At 53.9% G+C, this 20,613-nt stretch overlaps 3 protein-coding genes across 8 annotated transcripts in view; 1 reads left to right on the top strand and 2 right to left on the bottom strand.

Moving 5' to 3' along the window:
* On the top strand, positions 1 to 4,995 carry CDT1 (chromatin licensing and DNA replication factor 1). 2 transcript variants are annotated; one of them, XM_037409444.1, is made up of 10 exons: positions 1 to 479; positions 840 to 1,004; positions 1,100 to 1,317; positions 1,800 to 1,994; positions 2,106 to 2,251; positions 2,556 to 2,659; positions 2,955 to 3,143; positions 3,537 to 3,671; positions 3,994 to 4,195; positions 4,299 to 4,995. In XM_037409444.1, exons 1-10 carry the CDS (start codon positions 129 to 131, stop codon positions 4,460 to 4,462), a joined length of 1,869 nt encoding a protein of 622 aa, XP_037265341.1. In that variant the 5' UTR covers positions 1 to 128; the 3' UTR covers positions 4,463 to 4,995. The 2 variants fall into 2 exon arrangements, with proteins under 2 accessions (XP_037265341.1, XP_037265339.1); XM_037409442.1 differs by having other exon boundaries at positions 1,797 to 1,994.
* Positions 4,996 to 6,558: 1,563 nt separating this feature from the next.
* APRT (adenine phosphoribosyltransferase) lies at positions 6,559 to 13,212 on the bottom strand. Of its 5 annotated transcripts, none has more exons than XM_037408671.1 (5): positions 13,114 to 13,212; positions 10,163 to 10,266; positions 9,117 to 9,250; positions 8,112 to 8,190; positions 6,559 to 7,971 (listed from the first exon to the last, which is right to left on the bottom strand). In XM_037408671.1, exons 1-5 carry the CDS (start codon positions 13,137 to 13,139, stop codon positions 7,829 to 7,831), a joined length of 486 nt encoding a protein of 161 aa, XP_037264568.1. In that variant the 5' UTR covers positions 13,140 to 13,212; the 3' UTR covers positions 6,559 to 7,828. The 5 variants fall into 5 exon arrangements, 3 of the variants coding, with proteins under 3 accessions (XP_037264568.1, XP_037264566.1, XP_037264567.1); XM_037408669.1 differs by lacking the exon at positions 13,114 to 13,212 and adding an exon at positions 10,394 to 10,527; XM_037408670.1 differs by lacking the exon at positions 13,114 to 13,212 and adding an exon at positions 10,394 to 10,528 and having other exon boundaries at positions 7,829 to 7,987.
* Positions 13,213 to 16,606: 3,394 nt separating this feature from the next.
* Positions 16,607 to 20,613, bottom strand: part of GALNS (galactosamine (N-acetyl)-6-sulfatase) — a 48,875-nt gene continuing 44,868 nt past the window's right edge. The window contains exon 14 of the mRNA XM_037408668.1: positions 16,607 to 19,325. Within this exon, the coding sequence (XP_037264565.1) occupies positions 19,239 to 19,325 (87 nt within the window). The 3' untranslated portion in view covers positions 16,607 to 19,238. The remainder of the gene's footprint in view (positions 19,326 to 20,613) is intronic.

The raw sequence follows: 20,613 nt of genomic DNA, 5'->3' as shown, positions 1-20,613 counted from the left end.
CTGGGGCCGCGTGCGTTCCCGCCAAGCGCGGAGCTTTTGGCGCGCGCCGTAGCGGGTTCACGTGTCGGTGCGCCGGGACCGGCACCGGGACCGCGATCGCCACCGCGGCCGGGGCCGCCACCACCGCCATGGCCCAGCGCCGCCTCACCGACTTCTTCGGCCGCACCAAGGCGGCCGCCGGGGTCTCGGCCAAGCGCGGCGGCGGCCGCCGGCCCAAGGCCGCTCTCGCCGGCTCCCCGGTGCCGCGGGGGACGGAGGAGGACGGTGCCCCGGCAGGGCTGAGCTCGCTGCCCGGCTCGCCGCGCACCCCGGCCCGCGGGGGCTGGCCGGCCGCGGCGGGGCTGGCGGGCAGGAAGCGGAGCCGCCGGGAGATGGAAGCGGAGACACCGGCGCGGGCCTGGCCCGGGGAGCCGGGCGGGAAATCGGCGCGGAAGCGGCTGGAGCTGCACCGGGACGCGGAGCCGGGGCCACCGGCCGCGGTAGGGAGCCGCTGGGGGCGGGCATGTGTGCAGCCCCCGGGCTGCGGGCTTGGGGGGGGGGGGGGGCTGGGGCGGTGAGTGGGTCGGGGGAGCCGTGGAACCGGGACACCGTCTCTGGAGCGACCCCCCGGTGGCTGAACCCCTGCCCCTAGTGCAGACCCCCCGGGGCTCGCCCCCCCCGTTCTGGTGCAGACACCCCCCTCCAGGGCTTGTCCCCTGCCCCTAGTGCAGGCTTCCTCCTTGGCTCCCCCCCCCGCCCCCCCCCGCAAGGTTGTGGGGGGACATCGGGGAGGGGTTCCCGGTGGGTGGGCTCCTCACACATCCCCCGGCAGCCTCTAACACATCTCTGCTCCCTTGCAGGCCACCAGCCCCTCATCTCCAGCTGCGGCATGTCCCCCGACGCCCCCCGCGCAGGACCTGGCAGTGGACCACCCCCCCAACACCATCCTCTCCCCCGGCCGCGAGCAGGATGGGGGTACACAGCCCAGCGCAGCCCCCCCGGGGACAGCCAGGCAGCTGCAGCGGGTGCGGGATGAGCCCAGCTTTCTGTGCCCGTGTTTTGCTGTGTTCCTTGCCGCTGCACCAGCCCTGCTCTGACCCTGTGCCCCCTCCCCACCCAGGAGGACCTGGCCGAGCTGCGGTGCCGCCTGCAGAGGATGAAGATGCTGGCCCAGCCGCCCCCGGTCCCCGCTGAGGCCAGAATCAGCCTGCGAAGCCGTCTGGAGCAAGTGCGGCAGCTGGAACTGCGGATCCGCCAAAAGAAAGCGGGAAGCAAAGCCGTGCTGGAGGCGCAGCCGTCTGAGGACACTGGGGTGGCAGCTCCTGCAGCAGAGGCTGGGTGAGGAGTAGCCTCAGGGATGCAGCCCCAGGTTTGAGGGGAAATTGGGCTGTCCCAGTGGCTGCCACAGACTTTTTCCACTGCTCAGCCCTGCAGCAGTTTTGCAGGGGTCTTGCCACCCCATGAGGGGGGTCTGGGGCTCTCTGGGGCCCCCCCGCATGCGAAGGGCTTCCCTGAGCGTGGTCCAAGCCACCCTGACTGCTGTGAGCGCTGGGGCACCGGCGTCCCCTGGATGGGTGATGTGACCCAGATACTGGCATGGGTTGCTCAGGGAAGGGTTTGGGAATGGGGAGAGGAGAGGGGTCTCCCCTGTCTAGGGTGGGCACGCAGCTCCTGGGCTCTGGAGTCCACCCTGTCAGCAGTGGGACCCCCATGCTGGCCAGTCTCGGTCCCTGGCTGCACCCTCAGGGCTGTCCCCGCACCAGTCACCATGCCCAGTGGTTGTTGGGCACGGGGGACTCTGACCTCTCCTTTTCCAGCAGCGAGAAGGCCCCTGCGTACCAGCGGTTCCACACCCTCGCGCAGGACCTGCCCCCAGGGCTCACGCTGCCCTACAAGTTCAAGGTGCTGGCGGAGATGTTCCGTAGTGTGGACACCATTGCTGGGATGCTCTTCAACCGTGCCGAGACCATCACCTTCGCGAAGGTCAAGCAGGGGGTGCAGGACATGATGCGCAAGTAAGTTAGCAGCAGTGGGCAGCTCGTTTGGGGGTCCCAGCTGAAGTTATCGGGGCTGCTGCCCTGCTGTCCCGATGCCCTTGGGGTTCCCGACCTCCAGTGCTGTTGCAGGCAGTTTGAGGAGCGGCACATGGGGCAGATCAAGGCGGTATACCCCACCTCGTACCGGCTGCGCCAGGAGAAGAACATCCCCACCTTCAGCAACGGCATGAAGAAGTCTGACTACCAACTCACGCTGGAGCCAGTGCTGGGGGAAGGTATGTATGACTCGGGGGGGTGCCTGAAGAGTCGGGGTGCGCTCAGCCCTGGCTGGGATCCCTGAATCCCCAGGGATGCTCCCTGCTTGGTCTGTTAGAGGCATAAGGGCCTGAGCGTGTTAGGAGTGGAAAATGCTTTTTGGGACAAGTGGAAGGATGACGGGGCAGTGATTCTGGCAGCAGCTCAGCCCCACGGCACGGCTCTGATCTTGTGCTTCCTGAGGCTCTTGAGGTTTGGGCCTCGTCATGGTGCTGCCGTGCTTTGCTGAGGTGCTGCAGGTAACGCTCGTGTCTGTCCTTGTAGAGGAGAAAGTGAATGGCCGCCCACACTTGTCGGCGTTGCGCTTGCTGGAGCGCAGGAAGGAGTTCAACCACAACCTGGTGAACATTGTCAAGCAGCACCACAAGGTGAGGACCCCTGGCACCCTCCGCTGTTTTTTGCAGTCTGGGGTTGCTCCGCTTCCTGTCTAGGAAGCGAGTGGAAGGTGCGGGCTGGCATCCAGGCTGAGGAACATGGCTGGTTCCTGTGGGATGCTCTTGGCAGCTGGATGTGGATGTGGAGGATGGCAGCTGGAATCTGGCTCTGATCTTCCTCCAAGCCAGCTGCCGTGTGTTGCCAAGCCATAGTGGGAGTGCAGAACAACGGTCGGCTCCCCCATACCTGGCCCACAGGTGCCATGATGCAACTCTTGCCTCTCTCCAGGCATTCCTGGCTGCCCTCAACCCTCCCATGGTGGTGCCAGAGGAGAAGCTGACCCGCTGGCATCCCCGCTTCAAAGTGGATGAGGTGCCGGACATCAGCCCAGCAGAGCTGCCACAGCCGCCCCAGGAGGACAGGCTCACCACAGCCCAGGAGGTGCTGAGCACGGCTCGGGGGATGCTGATCCCTAAGGTGAGTCAGAACTGGGGTCTGGCTCCGTCTGGGGCTGGCAGACCTCAAACTAGCTGTCTCTCCAGGAAGGGTGTCACCACCAAGGTCGGGAAGGACCATTTCAGAGCCACAGGGCTCGGAGCACTGTGAAATGTAGGCAGGTGGGAATGCAAGCCTGGCTGGCACCGCCGCTGGTTTCAGGCCAGAGGAGCTGTCAGTACTGATTTTGGGGGCTGGCAGAGGAGATAGATGCAGCACCCCAATTGTCCTCTGCGCAGGAATGGGTCGGACGTGCTGGAGTGGCAGTGCTGGGCTGCAGGGTGGTGGCGGGGGCGGCAGAGGGAAAACTTCTCCTTCCTCCAGTGCGAGCGGCTCCCAGCTGTAACCCAACTCCTCCTCCTTCCACATGAGCAGATGGAAAAAGCTCTTGCCAACCTGGCCTTGAGAACCGCTGAAGCCGGTGCAGGAGAACCGGCCGTTTCCAAAGCACCGTCCCCTGCCAGCACCTCCAGTGCTCTGAAAGGGGTGTCCCAGGCCCTGCTTGAGAGGGTGAGTAATTCAATCCTGGCCGCAACGCTGGTGCTGGGGGGCACCTGCCTGTTTCACCCCCATTTTCTCCACTCCCCAAGATCATAGAATCATAGGGTGGTTTGGTTTGGAAGGGACCTTAAAGCCCCCCCAGTTCCGCCCCCCTGCCACGGGCAGGGACACCTGCCACAGCCCAGGTTGCCCCCAGCCCCGTCCAGCCTGGCCTGGGACACTGCCAGGGATGGGGCACCCACAGCTGCTCTGGACAACCTGTGCTGATGCCTCACGGCCCTCACAGGGAAGAATTTCTTCCCAACATCTAATCTAAATCCACCATCTTTAGATCCGGATGAAGGAGGCGCAGAAGCTCCAGGCGTTGATGACACGGGACCCACAGCAAGAGGAGCGGCTCGCCATGCTGGGGCGGCTGCCGGCCATGGCCCGCATCCTGCGCAACATCTTTGTGGCCGAGAAGAAGCAGGCGCTGACCATGGAGGTGGCTTGTGCCCGCATGGCTGACAGCTACGCCACACAGATGCCTCCCGGTAGGAAAGCAAGGGGTGGTCTCACCAGCACAGGAGGGTCTTTGCAGGAGGAGGGGGCTGGGGAGCTGAGCTCTGACTCAGTGGCTGCTGCTCCTGTTTGCAGGTGAGATGGAGAAACATTTGCACCTCTTCGCAGAGCTGCTGCCCGACTGGGTGGGAATCCATGCCATCAGGACAGACACCTACATCAAACTGGACAAAGGGAAGGACCTCAGCCTCATCATCCAGAGGCTCACCAAGGCAGCAAGTGAGGCAGAAGCCCTCTGAGCCCCCCAAGGGCTGAGGCTTCCCCCGTTCAACCTCCTCTAAATGTAGCAAATCTCAACTGCGCTCTGGGATCTGGTGTGGGCTGACGGGAGGTTCGTCCTCCGGGATGTCTGAGGAAGAGCAAAATGCCTTAATTTAAGTAACCCCTCCGCCAGGGTCCACAAGGATCATAGCTCCCCTAACTCTTGAGGGGGGGCAGGCAGTCCTGCGTCCTAGGGTGACAATGCAGACAGCGAAGAGGAGCTAGCACCCTCTTCTCGCCTTTGCTGTCTTCTCCAGAAGGTTTGAAGTAGGAGGTTTCTTCCATTAGCTGGGCTCTGGTGGGGTGGAGGCAGGACTGGGCAGGGTGAGAGGGTGACGAGCAGGAAGGAGTGAGAGAAGAAGTCACAAATTTATGTTTTTGGAGCTCTGGGCCTTGTCTGTTTTTAAGGGAGGGAAAACTCATCTCCAGCACTCACTGGAAACAACTACAGGACTTGTCAAAACATATTTGTATTAAATGTTTTAAATATAGCTGACTTGTATTAACCCAGCGCTCTTCCTCGGTGAGCTGCCTCTCCGTGCCGTATTAGCTCCGCGGTTCTCCATGGCAATTGGCGCCAGCCGGCACAGGCAGGGAAGGGCTGGGTCATCCAGCTCCTGGAGAAAGACTTACTGGAAAAAGTGACCGTGGGCTTGCAGGGAACTGAATGTAGCTTTTGTAAATGGGGACTGCAGAGCAGCTCCCGTGGGGACAGGAACAGGCAGGGCTGGGGGTGGGTGCAGGGGTGGGCTTTTTCCCCAGGGAAAAGTTCGGACCACTTGGCTGAAGCGGCTCGGGAAGAGGGACAAGGAGGTGCTGCAGAGGTGCTGGCCTGGCCCAGTGCCCGGCTCAGGTCAGCGTTTGCTGCAGGATGGGCAGCGTTGGTGCAGGGGAGGAGGGGATAGCTGCCCCTGCCCCAGTGCCACGTCAGGCACACCTCGCACCGCCTCCTGAGCCAAACTGGGCTGCTTTTGGCGTGGGACGCCAAGGGCTTGTGTGGAAAGGCGACTGTCCTTTATCCCTCTGGGTGGGGGACCATGGAGGCATGCCTACCTGAAGTGCTGGGAGCAGGCAGGCCCTCCTCTTCCTCCTCAAGACCCTGCTTGCCGTCATGCAGCCAGTTGGCCGGCACTGCTGGCAGGGGGTAGCCCCGTTCTCAGGGAAGGGGGTTTAAGCCTGGCCCAGAGGCTGGAGGGATGCGCAGGGCTGGGGGGTGCGAGGCGCTGGGCTCCTGGCCAGGCTGCCCAACCTCGCCGCGGGGGAGAGGAGCCGCTTTCGGCAGCCTGGCAGGCGCTGTGCGCCCCGGGAACGCTCCTGCGAGCTCCTGTGCTGCTGCGTGGGACAGACCCCTGCCTCCCACCTGTAAGCCACGCCTGCACAGCCTGCGAGCAAATTACATCAATGGTTGCTGACAGCCTGGCCAAGGCGAAGGCACTGTCCCTGGGTTCCCTGATGTCACCTCTTGGCCCCGCGCGCAGCCAGCTCTGGCACTGGCAGGGCTTACGCTCCCTTCCACAGCGCGCAGCTGCTTTCCACAGCTCTTTGGGGTGGAACTAATTTTTCCCTTCTCTACCTCGCAGCAGGGACTATCTCCTTGTGCCAAGTATGCGTGCGAGGCGCTGCCTCCCTTGGCTCTGTGCAGGGGCTGGCTGTGAAAACAAGTGCCCTGGAGTAGGTTTCTCCCAGGGGAATAGTGTTTCTCAGTGCAAACTGAGCAGCGATGAAGTGGCTTTTCAAGAAATGGTGACAAAAACAGCTGCAATAGCGCTTACAAGTGTAAGAGCAGGGTATGCAGCAGGTGAGCTTGGTCTACGCTCCCACCAGCACTGGGAAATTCCACTGCAATCCAGCAGGACCAGCCTGGGTACCCCACCCCAGCTAGAGGATGGTGCCAGGCATGGTGAAAAGATACCTGAAGTGCTCAGTCTGGGCAAGTGATTCCTTCCAAGCATTTGGGGTGGCAATGGGGAGCTCACACCACAGCCTTGTTCTCCACTGACAGCCTGGGTTTGGAGGAGGATGCTCACAAGGGTAATTAACAGCTTCAGCTACTGCAAGAACAGCTCTGAGACTGTTTAGAAAAAAAGTAAGAGTGAGTCAACATTTATTTTACCAGTGAGTTCAGCTCCTGCTAGGACAGGGACACAGTCCCTAATCTTTTCAGGTATGTGAAAGATTTGGCATACTGGGTTTTAGCTATGCCTGTGACCAAACCGAACCATGCTATAGAAGAACATGTCCTAACCCGTCATCCATCACGCAAGCTGAGACTGCCAGAGCTCAGCTGCAGGCATAACACCTTTTCTTTCTTTCCTGTTGCCTTATCTGACACCAAACATACCAGCAAGAATGGGCTCCAAACTGGCATTGTCCCTTCAATGCCCCAAGACTAACGCAGCAGAGAGGAGTTGGCAGCACTGGCAGGCAGATACCTCGTGGTGGACAGGTATTTGTGCTAAACAAAAGCTGCCAGTCCCAACTGGAGCTGCAGGCTTTGGTAGGTGCCAGTGCTGCTGGACAGAAGGCAGGCAAACAGCCCTGAGCATGTGCATGTCCCTTTCCTCACTGGCTGTCACCCAGCTGTGTGCTACTTCTCATGACGTAGCTTGCTCCTGGTTTTGCGAAAAACCACTGCTAATAACTATCCTGCACCCAGGGAAGGCAGACACCTTCAGCCTCCTGTGGTCTGAAGGGAAGGAGAACACCAGCCAGGCTGCAAGCTGACGCGGTGTTTGAGCTCATCTATACCCATGACCTCCGCTGCGTTGGCAGAGGCTGCCTCCTGATTTTAGGAGTTTATACTCAGCAAGCAGAAGTTGCTCTTCTGGCATGAGCAACAGCAGAGAGCAACCAGACCATCCCCTGAGGTCAAACAGAGGAACTGATCCCTTGGACAAATAATCGCTTTTTGCCCATCTTTTGTTTCTTTGGCAAACTTGCAATGGGTTCCCAGGAGGCTGACCAGGCACGGCTCAACCAAAAGGCAATGCTGGGTCCCCTAAGCTGTCCCACCTCTCCTGCCTCAGCAGCAGTGTTTTCACTTTGGTCTCCTAAAACAATACATATTCAGTGAAGCTGTGTCTTGGTCTTCATCCCCCAAAACAATCAGGCTGTTCCTTCTTCCCAAAAGGATGAACTCCAAAAACCATCTTTACACTCAACACATCTTAATCTGTGGCTTGGAAAATAAAACAGGACTTAAGACTGTATAGCACTTAGCCAGGATCAAAATTGTACGGTTCCCCCTTGCCCACCCCCTTGTGACATCAAGAGTCACTGAATAAAGCCCCAAACCCAAACTCGTTCGCAGCTCAGGGTGCGTGTTCCCTTCTCCCTGCTCCTCCTCAGTCATACTGCAGCAGAGAGTAGAAAGGGATGGACTTGAGCTTTTCCAATCCTTTCAGGAGTTTTAACTCTATGATCACCAGGCACTCCAGGACTTCAGCCTTCAGCCTCTTCATCAGCTCACAGGCTGCACACATGGTACCTGCGCGACACAGAGGTTGAGCACAAACATTGTCACTTGAGCAGCGCCAAGGCAAGCTTCAAACCCCACAGCCACTCCTGCTGCTACCAACACACATTTGCGGGGGTTACACATGCTCTAACATCATCTGCTTCCCTCACCTCCAGTTGCAAGCAAGTCATCCACAATAACTACTTTTTGTCCCGGTTCCACGGCATCGCTCTGGATTTCAAGTTCAGCCTGCAGGATGGAAAGAGCAGGTTCATTTTAGTCTTGCCCTACAGAGAAACACTTCACAAACTGCTAACACATGGTGGAATGCAGGCAACTCTTCAGCAAAGATCAACCTTAACACTCAGCACCTAAACGCCCAAAAAACACATACTCCAGCTACAGGGGAGTGTCACGGAAATACATAGCAGGTTAGGTGACTGCTGGGCCAACCCTCTGGCACATCAAGATCCCAAACATTCATCAAGTGAGTTATGGTCCCATCATGAAACCTTATCCCAAAGCAGTTCTCCAGGGGGAAAATCTTCTGTAATGCACCGGGCTGGAGGGCTCTGCTTTGACAGCGCTGCCAAGGCAGGCCCAAACCATCACAGGCACGTCCTTGTCCCAGGCAGAGGTTGGCCCAAACAATCCTCATAAATAATACCTAAGTTTGGGGTTTCTGCTGCTAGTCCCTGGCTGCCGTTAGTTACAGCGGTAGCGTGTTATTAGGCTTACACCTCTGCTCTTCCATCAGCGAGGCTGTGGTGTTACGAGGCGAACGCTCTTTTTGAAGCCATGCAATAAAGGCATTTACTTGTACCACTTACTGGAAGAGTGGGAAACACACTCCATGTTCGTGCCCCTGAATTCAAGCCAAAGAAAGCAATTTAGCACCAAGTCTTACCACCAGCCCCCCCCCCCCCTCCAAAATCACAGCGCGGCTCGCTGACACCACGTGTCACGGCTCAGGGAGGGAGCTGCCATGCTGGGGCAGGTGAAGCTCAGCACTGCTCCTGAAGCTTGTGCTGTGCCAGGCTGCCCCCGGCATCAGCGCTGGCTGTGAAACCCAGCTTGGGGACCCCCTCACTGGTTTTATCACCCTGTCCCTTCACTGACACCCCCTGTCCTGCACTGACCAGACTGGAAGCCCTCTTCTCCTCCCTGGGCATTACCTTGCCATATTCCAAGGCGTAGGAGACGGACTCGGTTGGACCGGGAAGTTTCCCCTTTTTCCGTATTGGCACAAAGCCAATCCCCAGTCTCTGAGCCAGAGGGGGGCCTATGAGGAAGCCACGGGAGTCCAGGCCTGGGGGAGCAGAGCAGCACGAATACTCAGAACAGAGCCATTTGACTAGGGCGGGTCTTTGCACAACATCCCAGGTTTATCCTCCCATGTTCAGGGGGGTGTCTAGAAGCAATCTGCTCTTAGGCGTCATTTCCGTGGGTTGAAAACACACACCACGTTCCTGTGCTGCCTGTGTTCGGCAAGATGTGCTGCTGATGGGCTTCAGGGCACCCCACCGATCCCCCCCCATCAGCCCATTTCACCTCCCCGTTGCTCCCTTTCTTAAGAGATAAGGTCAGCGAAGCCCCGCTATCAGTTCGGCCACACAACCAAGGACTTTGTCTCGCTGTGGGGACAGACTTTAGTTATCATGAGGCACATGGCCCCAGTTTGGTCTAGACGCCTTGAACTTTGGGCTATCGCCCAGCCCAAGCACTGCTTTCCTAAGCACTCTCATTCTCAGCCTCCTCCACAGGTGTGCTGCAAGGCGGTATCGCCACAGAGGCTGTTTCTGTTGGCTCGAAAAGGCCCCCTGAGAAGGAAAACATGCTGGAACAGGGTCCGTCCCTGCCACAGAGACCGTGCGAGACCTTACAGGCGCAGCATGCTTTCTGCACTCCCTAACTGTTGTGGTTTTTGTTGTTGTTTTTTTTTTTAAATGAAAAAGCAACGAATTATGAAATTGGCACTGAAATATCATCAGATGGTGCCTGCCACATCCCAAACCAGTATTTCAGGAAACTACAGGAGTAGGTTAAGGGTATAACCTGTCTCAGCGTTACCACACATTAAGGCCAACACGCAGGTGATCACCGTGTCCGAGGGCTACAGCATTCGCTGCCCGTTAGCCCAGGCGCCTCCCCGGCTCCCGCGGGCGGCCCGAGGCCACGGTGCTGGGCGCCGGCCTGCAGGGATGCTTCAACCGTCACTCACCTGCAATGAAGTCGATTTGGGGGAAAGATACCCTCAAATGATCTTCCAGAAGATCAATCAAAGCCCTGAAGGCGGCGGGGTCCTTCAGCAAGGGGCTGATATCGCTGCAAAGAGAGGCAGAGCGGTTAGTGCCGCCGGGGGCTGGCCCGGCTCCCCGCCGAGCTGCCCCCGCCGGGGGGGCGGCTGCTGCCGGGACAGGCTGGGCAGGCCCCGGCCCCGGCCCCTCCGCACCGGAACAGCACGCCGGGCACCGGGAAGTCGGGGAAGGGCCGCACCCGGTCGCGGACCCGCCGCAGCCGCTCCTCGCTCATGGCGGCCGCGCTGTGCGCAGCTCGGGCGGGCGGGGCTCCCGGCGGGGGCGGGGCCCCGGCACCCCGCGGCACGGAGCCGCCGCACCACGGAGCCCTGACCACCGGGGCGCGGAGAGCCGGTGCCCCCCGGGGTACGGAGCCCCGACCCCCCGCACACAAAGCTCTGGCACCCCCGTGCACACAGAGCACCCCCAACCCCGGCGCACAGGGCTCTGGTACCACGGGGTGCGGAGCCCCAGCCCCTTGGGCGCGGAGCTCTGGTACCCCAGGGCATGGCGAATCGGCCTGCCCCAGCGTGTGGAGCTCTGGTGCCCCGGGGCATGGGGCTCTGGTACCCCGGGGCACGGAGCGTTGGGCCCCCCAGTGCATGGAGCTCTGCTATCCCGGGGTACAGAGCCCCCGAGTCCCTGGTACAAGGAGGTCTGGTATGCCGGGGTGCAGAGCACTGTGCCCCCCCCCAGCGCGTGGAGCCCCAATCCTCCCATGCGTGGAGCTCTGGCATCCCCATGCACGGAGCCGCAACTCCCTGGTGCACAGAGCTCTGGTACCCCAGGGCATGGAGAACTGGTCCCCCCCAGTGCCTGGAGCTCTGGTACCTTGGGGTACAGAGTGTTGGTCCTCCCCAGCGCATAGTGCTCTGCTGCCCTGGGGTACAGAGCCCCAACCCCTCGGTGCGTGGAGCTCTGGCACCCCCGTGCATGGAGCCCGCTACCCCAGAGCATGGAACTCTGGCATCCCAGTGCAGGGAGCCCAGGTATCCCCAGAGCATGGCACCCCGCCACCTCAAAGCAGGGAGCCCCGGCACCTCAATGCGCACCGCCCTGACACCTACAGTGCATGGTGCTCTGTAACCTGGTGCACAGACACCGGGTGCCTCTGCTGTGTGGAGCCCCGGTATCCCGGTGTACAGAGCTCCAGTTTCTCCTCTGAAGATTGTTCTGGTACCTGCAGTGTGTGGACCCGTATCTCCCCAGTGCACGGAGCCCTGGGACCCTGCCTTGCCCCCTCCCCCCCCAGCTTCAGAAAGGAGTCCCATGCCCAAGGGGTTACATTTCCACCCTCCCTCACCCCTGCCCAGCACCCTGTATAGACAGCAGGCTTGTTAGGACTGAACTATTTCCCGCTTTTCTAACCCTCGGTCACTTCTTGTGAACTCCTGGATTTGCATTTTGTGTTTGTTAAAACCGTTGGATTACAGGATGATAACACAGCCATCCGTCCCGGACTAACAGCTCAGCAGTTACTGGTGTTACTCGTATGTACGGCAGGTCAGGGCACTCTCACACAGCTCCTATCTCCCACCTCCTGATGGGTGAACAGCCGTTTGTCCATGCAAAATCCACTTCGGGCAGGAGAGACACTGCTGAATGAGTACAGATCTCTTACATTAGCAAATACGACTTGGATCTGGTCCAAATGCATCTGGGTACAACCTGCTGCAGGAAGCAAAGGCAGTCCTAGCATGCAACACCCCTGACCGAGCTCAGTGTTTTGCTGCTGATAGCTGCGATGGGAGCAGCTTCAGCTCCACACCCTCTGCACAGCCGTTAGGGCCTGTCTTTGAGGCAGGTGACAGTGTGCCAGCAGCTACCCCCAGGTGTTTTGCAGTGATTTGATGTGGATCCCATAGGATGGGTCCTCAGGGCTGCAGCAGCCTGGTAATGAACGTGGAGCTGCTTTCTCCTACTTTTTGCTGGACCAGTCGCTCCCAACAGCCCCGCAGGTCTTCCCTGCTGCAGGAGGTGCTCTCACACGGGAGGAGCAGCTGTCAGAAGGGAAGCTGATATCCTCTCCAACTTTGCTGTGATGGGCACATGCACACAGCACAGCTCACGAAACAACCGATTCTGCCCGCATCCCAGCAGCCAACACGTCCTGGGCCATTGTGTAGTTCCCAGTGCTTGGTGCAAACCCTCGGGAACCATTTGCTGCACACTGGGTCCTCCACTGCTCTGTTTTCTTCCTAATTCATCCATAGACTGCAAAAGCCACCTAACGGGTGTCTGCCTGAGGTGCAAACGGAGACAAGCTGAAGGCCAGCACAAAGATTGCTCCCTTTCTTGTTAAGCTATTGCCAGAGACAGCCTGCACAGGAGGTCAGCGTGCCTCCTTTCACAACCATTCCCTTACAGACTAAGATTTTCCCTGAAGTCAGATTATCTCTTTGGCACCAGAAAAGTCCTCTCTAGCAGCTGTTCCAGTGAAGCAACACGGACAAAGCACGTAGCCTTCCACTGGAACAGGGGCTTCGTAACACCCTCACTCCCTTGGATGAGGTGGAAGGGTTTCTCTTGTAACCTTACCAACCACGATACCAGACAATGAGCTATTCCAGCAACTCCTCTTCTTCCTGGCGGATGGAAGTGATGGAATTTATCTGCCTACCCATGGAAATAAGCAGGAGCTGGGAAAGGGCTCTTTTGCAGCCTGCCTGCAGTGCAAACACCAGGCACCCCTGCCTTCTGCTTCACTAATTGGAGGAACCATAAGCTGGGGTCTTCATCATGCTTTTCTTGTTTGTGACCCTCCTACACAACCACCACCGATACTAGCAGAAGACACCACCGCATTTTTCTTGAGGCTAAGTGAGGTTCCAGGCACCTCATGCCAACCGACCCTGGGCAAACCAGCAGTTCTCACCAGGATGAGCTGCCAAGAGCTCCCATGGGTCCCTTTGTGTCCTGCAGCTGGGTGAAGAAACAGCTGGGGGGATCTCTCCTTCTCTGACGTGGGATCAGGCCTTTTATACACCACCAGTTCTGCCGGGAAGAGCATAAAGATTACACCAAATTGGACTTCCAGTGATTCAGGTGCCAGAAATCATGCCACATGCCAGCTCAGGTTTGAAAAACATTTCTCAGATCTCTGTCAGAACTTCACCTCATTAATCCTCCATTTCAAAGGATATGAATTGCACCTACCAGTAGAGACTGGTTTTTAACATCCAAAGTAAGTTTTCCCTGTAATTGTTCAACCTTACAAACAACAGTGCTAACTCCTACTGCAGTTTCCATCTGAAAAGAACTTTCCTAGGATCAATTTCCAAATGTGATGTCAAAGGACTTCAGCTCCAGAATATCACTGGGGAGGTGTCTCAACATCTGCTTGCAGCTCGGAGAGTTTTAGGGCTGTTCTGTGCCTGGCAGAGGAACCACCACCTCAGATATGGACCCCCAGAGGGTACTGTAGCAGAGGAACACTGGTTTGCCTCTCTTTTGGATGCCAAAAGAGGTAATCAATGATTTAAAAGTGATTTAAGATCCTGAGACGAGACACATTGTTATCCGGTGAACATAGAAACTGGGGGTATAAAAACTTGGGAGCTAGCTCTGATCAGCTTAACTGGGCAATAAGAAGAGCTGTGCTGAATATGGAAGTTTCTGTTCCGTTAAGGATTTGAAAACTTCAGTGTGAAGTGGAACAAAATGCCCAAAATTTCAACATACCCCACAAGGGGAAATGAGAACGAAAATTTCCTTTCAAATCCGCTGGAACGTTTCGTCTCAATTTCAGCTTTAGAAACGCATGCACTTTAAACCCATTTAAAAAAAAAAAAAAAAAAAAAACAACCAAATTTGAAATATCTTATTTCAACAGCAGAAGAATGCAGTTCCCCAGCCAGCTCCCTGGTCTCAGGACTGAAGCGTCCATACTGAGTAACGAGCTAGCTTTGCCCCCCTAAAAGAGGCGAAAGCATCATGAACCAGCTCTACTCTTCCACAGCACCCTTGTTTGCATGGAGCCGAGCCCAGCACCTCTTGCCTGCTGCAGCAGGTTGGATCAGGCCCTTGGAGAAGACACAAAACTCCTCTCTCTCCTCTGGCCAGCTTGGCTGAGCCAGGAGGGGATTTTGAGCCTGATCCAGAACTAATGGATTTGGCACGCATTCCCCGCTGCTGGCGAGTGGGCCGATGGGCTTTTCATCCCCTATCCCTTTCAGATGGGAATCGTGCTACCAACCTACATATCACCCAGAAGGGTATTAAGTGACTCCGGGAGGGACAAAGGCATAGAGAGCTGCCAGATTGGCTCTCTCAAGAAGCTGTATGGCAGAAGGGTTTTTTTCACTCCTAAGAGACCACAGGCTTTTGGCTAGGGATCCACCTTTATTTAGGATTTATATAATCTGAACTAGACTTCGAGCAACAAAAAAACTTTAAATGGTGGAAGGGGATATAAAGAAAACAGGCAAACGGAGAATTTTCTTGGTGTTTAAAATAGCCATTTTCCAAAGGAAAAAAGAACTTAGAATGAGATTTCAGTTCTTCCTTTACAACTGCTCTTAAAAACGAATAGGCACAGTGTCATCTTCTGATAACATACAAGAAACTCCTCACATCAAATACTATCAGAAACCAAAAACAAAAGTCTATTTCCAAGTATTATAACTGCTAAGAGAAACGGAAAACAAGCCACTCTAACTGCAAAACAGTTATTTAGATACTGGACAAGCAGAGTAACTCTTGACAGTAAAAGTGCGTGTAGTTTGTAAAGTTTCCCAGTGCTGAGGACAACAGCAAGATCCCTGGGGACAGATTTCTCAGCTAGCTGTGCTGCAGAGGCTGCTGGCAACTCTGCAGACAATAAACTGCCTCCCAGCACTGCCCTCCCCGGCCCAAAGCCCCAATTCAAACCATTCTCACCTTCAAAAGATCTTTCTTCAGCTGCAAAATTATTTTTCATGGTTACTGCAAAGATGTCCTCACTGGAAAAAAGAGTATTCTCTAACCGTCGGGAGATCCTCATCTTGTCGGCTTCACTTTATGTGAAACCAGGAGGCTTTTGGAAGCTGTCCACCATGTTCAGGAAAAGCTTGACTTGGCAGGTACTGAGAACTGCCAGCTTCCACGCGGCCGTAGTGTCCCAAGTCCAACAGCCTCCTTCTTGACGATGTTAGTCCCAGCTCCTTTAGCAGAAGCCCACTGTCACTCTCAGCACTCTCCTGGAAACTCAGGCCCCAGACACTGTGTAATGTTTTATTAGCAAATACGTGGGGATCACTCGCTCTCGTTCTTTTCCAAACTTGCCCATTTTCATTTCTAACACTGTGTTCCTCGGCTTCCCATTTAAAATGCAGAGGCATGTTATCTTTCATCACTGCACTCAATACAGTTTGCAGGGCATTAACCTTGGCTTTAAGTGTTCGGAATTGATCTTCTGGTTTCCAATTCCAGTGTTCAGATCCCCAAATTGTTGGTCTACAGAGACTAATTTGCCACTGAAATAATCCATTTGTCGCTGCAGGATTTTAAATCAAGGCTCCATTTTTGCAGCCATAGAGTGTAAATGCAGTAAGACTTTTTCCATGATTATTAGTTACATCAATTTCAGAAGCTTCTCTGCATGGAGGGTTGGATGATAACATAGCCTCAGGGGCAGAGCAGGGAGACTCGAGAGGCTCAGCTAATTGGAAATTAAAGGCAAGAAAGAAATTCCTTGGACTCTTAGCCCAAGCAGATATTAAGCTTTTATCATTTAGCAGTCATATTTAAATATAAAGAAAGGAACATCACATAGAAGCAGTCTTAGACATCATCTTTCCTTTAGCTTTTATGTCTTGCAGCTTGAGAAAGGAAGCCGCCAGCAAACCAGCTTCACTGCTGCAGGTTCCTGACCGGCCAGTAAACCCCACGAGACCCATTCCTCCATTGACTGCCATTGCACACAGAACCCCAGGCAGGTCCCACAGCCAGCTCCTGCAAAGCCAACAACTGCCCTGGGATGGGCAGTGCCCCAAACTGGGCAACTATCACGTGGGCCAACTTCAGATCAGAGGCTCAGGATAACTATTAAGGGCAGATGCAGTAATACACACTGGGTGCTTTGTGATCCAAAGTGTGTATCGGTGTTTTTGAGCTGCCCCACACCGAAGCTTCAGGCTGGCAGTGCTCATCCCTGCAGCTGTGCTGGTGGATGCAGCCTCAGGCCATGTACGCCCCTGGTCCCCGCACCAGCCTCTGAATTGCACTTGGGCAGCCGTGTGGACTGGGAAATTGATCCATGTTAAAAATAATACAGGAAAAACAAAACAAACTATTTTTAACCCAAGTCAGTCCCATGATCTGCAAGGCCTATCTGTGAGACTGTCCCAGAGCAAGGTGTTACTCAGTTGTTTTACAGGTGCACACAGACAAACCATGTAATGCAGTTTATTTTTTTTTCATTAGCTCTTCATCTCACAATTTTAAAATCTGTACATCTTTGGGAAAGGCATTGACTTGAAATTCTTCCTAGCCATCCAGCTGTAAAACTACTGTTCTTCTTTAAATTGAAAGCAGTAGCTTCTTCACGTTAAGGCTTGATCTTTTATAATAAATGGACGTAAAGCAGATAATAAACAGACATCAAGTCAATTCACTTAGAGCAGCCAGCTTTCTAGTGCAAAGTTTACATCTAGTATCTATGCACTGAGGGATTATTTCAATGAGGAATGAGGACTCTGTGTGCTGGGTAACCAGACAAACAGTGTGTGTACTGAGAACAGGATGACTTGTCCAAGCAAGTCACACAGACAGGGGAAAAGTGGTATCTTCAAAACTGCAAGCTGTGAAAGAGTAAAGAATGAAGCAGCAGCCAGCCACGCAGGGGACGCAGGGTAGCAGGCATCCAGTATGCTCATGTTGTGCATACTGCAAATGCTAAGAAATGAGAAACATGTCTGGGCTAGTGCTCAGACGATGAGCTGTGATCCTGTGATGTGATCTCTCAATACGCAGCACAGAGAAAGACAAAGCACTGTTAGAGTTCGCAGCAGGTATGTTCACAACTATTTGAGGGCTGACAAGGATTTTCAGGGAGTTGCAGTGATGGACTCCCTCCTCTGGTGGTATCTTTATCTGCTGATAATAGCCAGCTGCAGGGCTCTGAACAATTCTGGGCGATGGAAGCACTAAAGCAGAGGTGGACCAGACCCAGCAAATGGAAAGTTACTGGTTTTGTCCGGTCTCCTGTGCTGACAGATGCACATGACTGCTGCAAGCCCTCCCACTGGTCCTTCTCATACCAGCATCACTGATCAGACTCTCTCAAGACTGGAGTTATCCACACTATGTCAAAACAAGTAAAAATGTTATGGATGAAGTAGGAAACGCTTTGATATAATTCAAGGCCAATTAAGAACATCGTAAGGCAGCTAAGAAATTTGGACTATAAACAAATGCCATTTGCAGATGCACAGAGATGCAGAGGCTCTGCCAGCTGATGAAATATTGGCTGTGATTTCTGATATGTGGAACAGTAAGAGCTGACTCAAGTGCTGTTCTTACTACAGTCTTACAGGATTACCCAGCTTCACGAGATATACACTAGGAATTACTGTGGAGGGGATTACAGGTAGCAAAAACCATGGGAACAGAGAGAATGAGAGCATTTGGGATTACAGGGAGGGGAAGGACAAGCAGCTGAGAAGCCTGCGGCAGGCAGCAGCACAGCAGTTACCACAGAAGCAGAATTCTCAACCCATCCCAAGCCAGCCTCAAGCTTTGCTTGGGAAGAAAGGAGGGCTGTTTACAGGTATAGAGCACCTCGATTTTTCCCAAGGCAGCACAGTGCCAAGCGGAGAAGGCATTTGTACTGTCTAAAAACACTGGAGGGGTAGAAGTGGAGCTGTGAGTGGTGCAAACAGCATGTTCAGGGGTGCTTCTAGCTGCTTCCCTGAAGCCCCAGAGTAATCTGGCCTGGTTTTGTTTGAGACACATTTATTAGCAATAGTGAAGGGCGTGAAATGGGCTCAAAAGCAGATGAGAAACTTGTAATGTGAAATTGTGCGAAGGATCGGCATTTACCATGAACTTTGTTTAAAGAAGCGCTACACCCAGGCTGTGGAAAGTTTGCTCAAGAATTCCTCAGAGAGCGAACACTGGAAACAGGGTCAAGAGTTAACATCTGATGTAAATGGGCATTTCTGAGCCTGCAGTTGGCTCGGCCCAGATCATGAGACTAGAAGCACGACTTAAACCATATTTGGACCCACATTTTTGGAAATGAAGAAAACCCCTGAAATGACGAGCTGACTCACAGCTCCCCAAGAATGTGTTGCACACCATCAATAAAGCAATACTTACATGAACACTCTCTTCAGTTTTCTTTACACCATTACCTAGGGAATGTTTGCAGTCACAGATGGAAGGAAGGCAGGGTGTTCTTCCTGGGGCCAGCCCCTCAGCTGGGAAAAGGAGGGAGCACTTGCTTGCACTCAGCAATGCACAACAGCGGTCTGGGCCTTACAGCTGCACCCAGACTCGCAAGTTTAGGAAGAAAGGAAAAACAAGTTGGTGTCCGGAGTTCACAATGGAAATCAAATGTTAAAACAACAAGTTACAGGCAAACAAAACAAGGGCAGTTTGGGCAGGGTTTTCTGGCGGCTGTAAGTTTCCTGAACAGTCCCCCATGGCTGCTGTTGGGGCATCCGAATGAGCAATGATTTGAGAGAGCAGGTGGGGTGGAAGGAGCAAGAAGAAAGGTGCAGCTATGGCATTTCTGAGGTGGTGACAGAGATGTGGTTGTCCAGAGAGCTTTTCCAGTTGCAAGTCTTCACCGAAAAGTTACCATTTACGGAAACAACTAAAACAACAGAAAAGTACAGGCTAAACCCTGAGCACTAGCAGTATAAACACTGGCCCTTTTGGAAGATCAAATGATGATATCATACATACATAACACCCTTCCTGTGTAAACAGGAGTGCCAACATGAGAAGACATGTTTTGTAAACTATGTCCAGCTGGTTATAGCTTTTCTGTGTAGTTCTTGACGGCTGCAGAGAAGATCAATGAGGCCAAAAGCACTTCTTAGGATCAGACTTAGGTGGTTTCAGGCACTTCCCTAGCTTCTCACAGCCTGGAGGAGACCAATTCTGTTAAAACCAAACAAAGAATATACAGAAAGATGAATTATACCAAGTATCTGCTAAGCCCTAATCCTAACCAACCCTTTTTGATCCTCACAAAGATGTTCTTATGCCCTGCTTGAAAAATGAAACTCCTCTTGCAGCTGATGCTCCCAGGCTCATCAACATCCCAACTTCAAGCACTATTCAAGAAAAGCTTTGGGAAAGACTACAATCTACAGAAGATGATTCTTTCATGGAGCAACCAGACCATGAGGTTTTGGTGAAACCCCCAATTTTCCTGGGATCCAGAAAAGAGTTACCATTCTTAGCACTAAGATATCCATGCACTTTCTTGAGGAAACAAGCAAAAAGCAATAGAAGGCCAAGGGTGTGAGAGAGATAAGAATGCAGGTATTTTAATGAGCATTTTGATGGATGAATTCATGAACAGATAGAGTAGGAGGCATTTATGAGACAACTACTCCAGTGCATGCAGAACACAACTATTTTCCTCCCTCATTTCCATGTTTCTCGAACTTACCTTTCTCCAGCATGTGTACAACAGAGAAATGATGTTAGCAAGGAAACCTACGCAAACCGCAGTTTCCAAAAGGATTAACGGAGGAAGGAATTTATCAAAGAACTTTTCCAATTTCAGAGGGGTTTTGCCATTTAAAATTTGGGACTATGGTAATGTGAATGGCAGGTTACAATTCCCATTCTGCCTTCAGAAATCAAAAGATTTTTCTGTTTTTCCATTCATTTTCTGTTCTTCCCTCTCTGAAGGTCTATGCATCCACGGGAGATTGCTGCTGTCACCTATTAAGGGTCAGTTCAGCTCTGACCTATTGCCTTTCATTTTACTTATTTTTATCCTTCAAGTCATTTATGTTTCCTTGCAATTAAATTCCTATGGAGGAGAAGAAAAGCTTAACGCCAGAAAAAAATACCAGAGGAGGTTTCTATTCCATACAGCTGACAACAGATGGCAGTGAGACACCAGCTATCGCTGCAGAAGGAGCAGACCACAGCGGGGAGCTTTGGAGGAAGGCACCTCACTGCACTCAGGGCTCCAGACGGTTTAAGAACAATTAATGCTGTTTTCTAAATCCGTTTCTCAAATTTAAAATGCACAGCCACCGCTAGAAATGTCAGAGGTCTGACCACATTGTAGAAGCAATAGAGATGCAAAGAAACAAATGAAACGTTTTTGCTTTTGAAAAAAACCTGACAAATCGTATCTGCTTCGGTCTTGAAGTCCAAATCGGTTTTCCTGGATCTGTGCTGTAAGTGCTGAGAGCCTTGAGGACAC

This window comes from Falco rusticolus, chromosome 15, assembly GCF_015220075.1.
Source record: "Falco rusticolus isolate bFalRus1 chromosome 15, bFalRus1.pri, whole genome shotgun sequence".
NCBI classification, from domain to species: Eukaryota; Metazoa; Chordata; class Aves; order Falconiformes; family Falconidae; genus Falco; species Falco rusticolus.
This window is presented reverse-complemented; position numbering and strand designations above follow the sequence as displayed.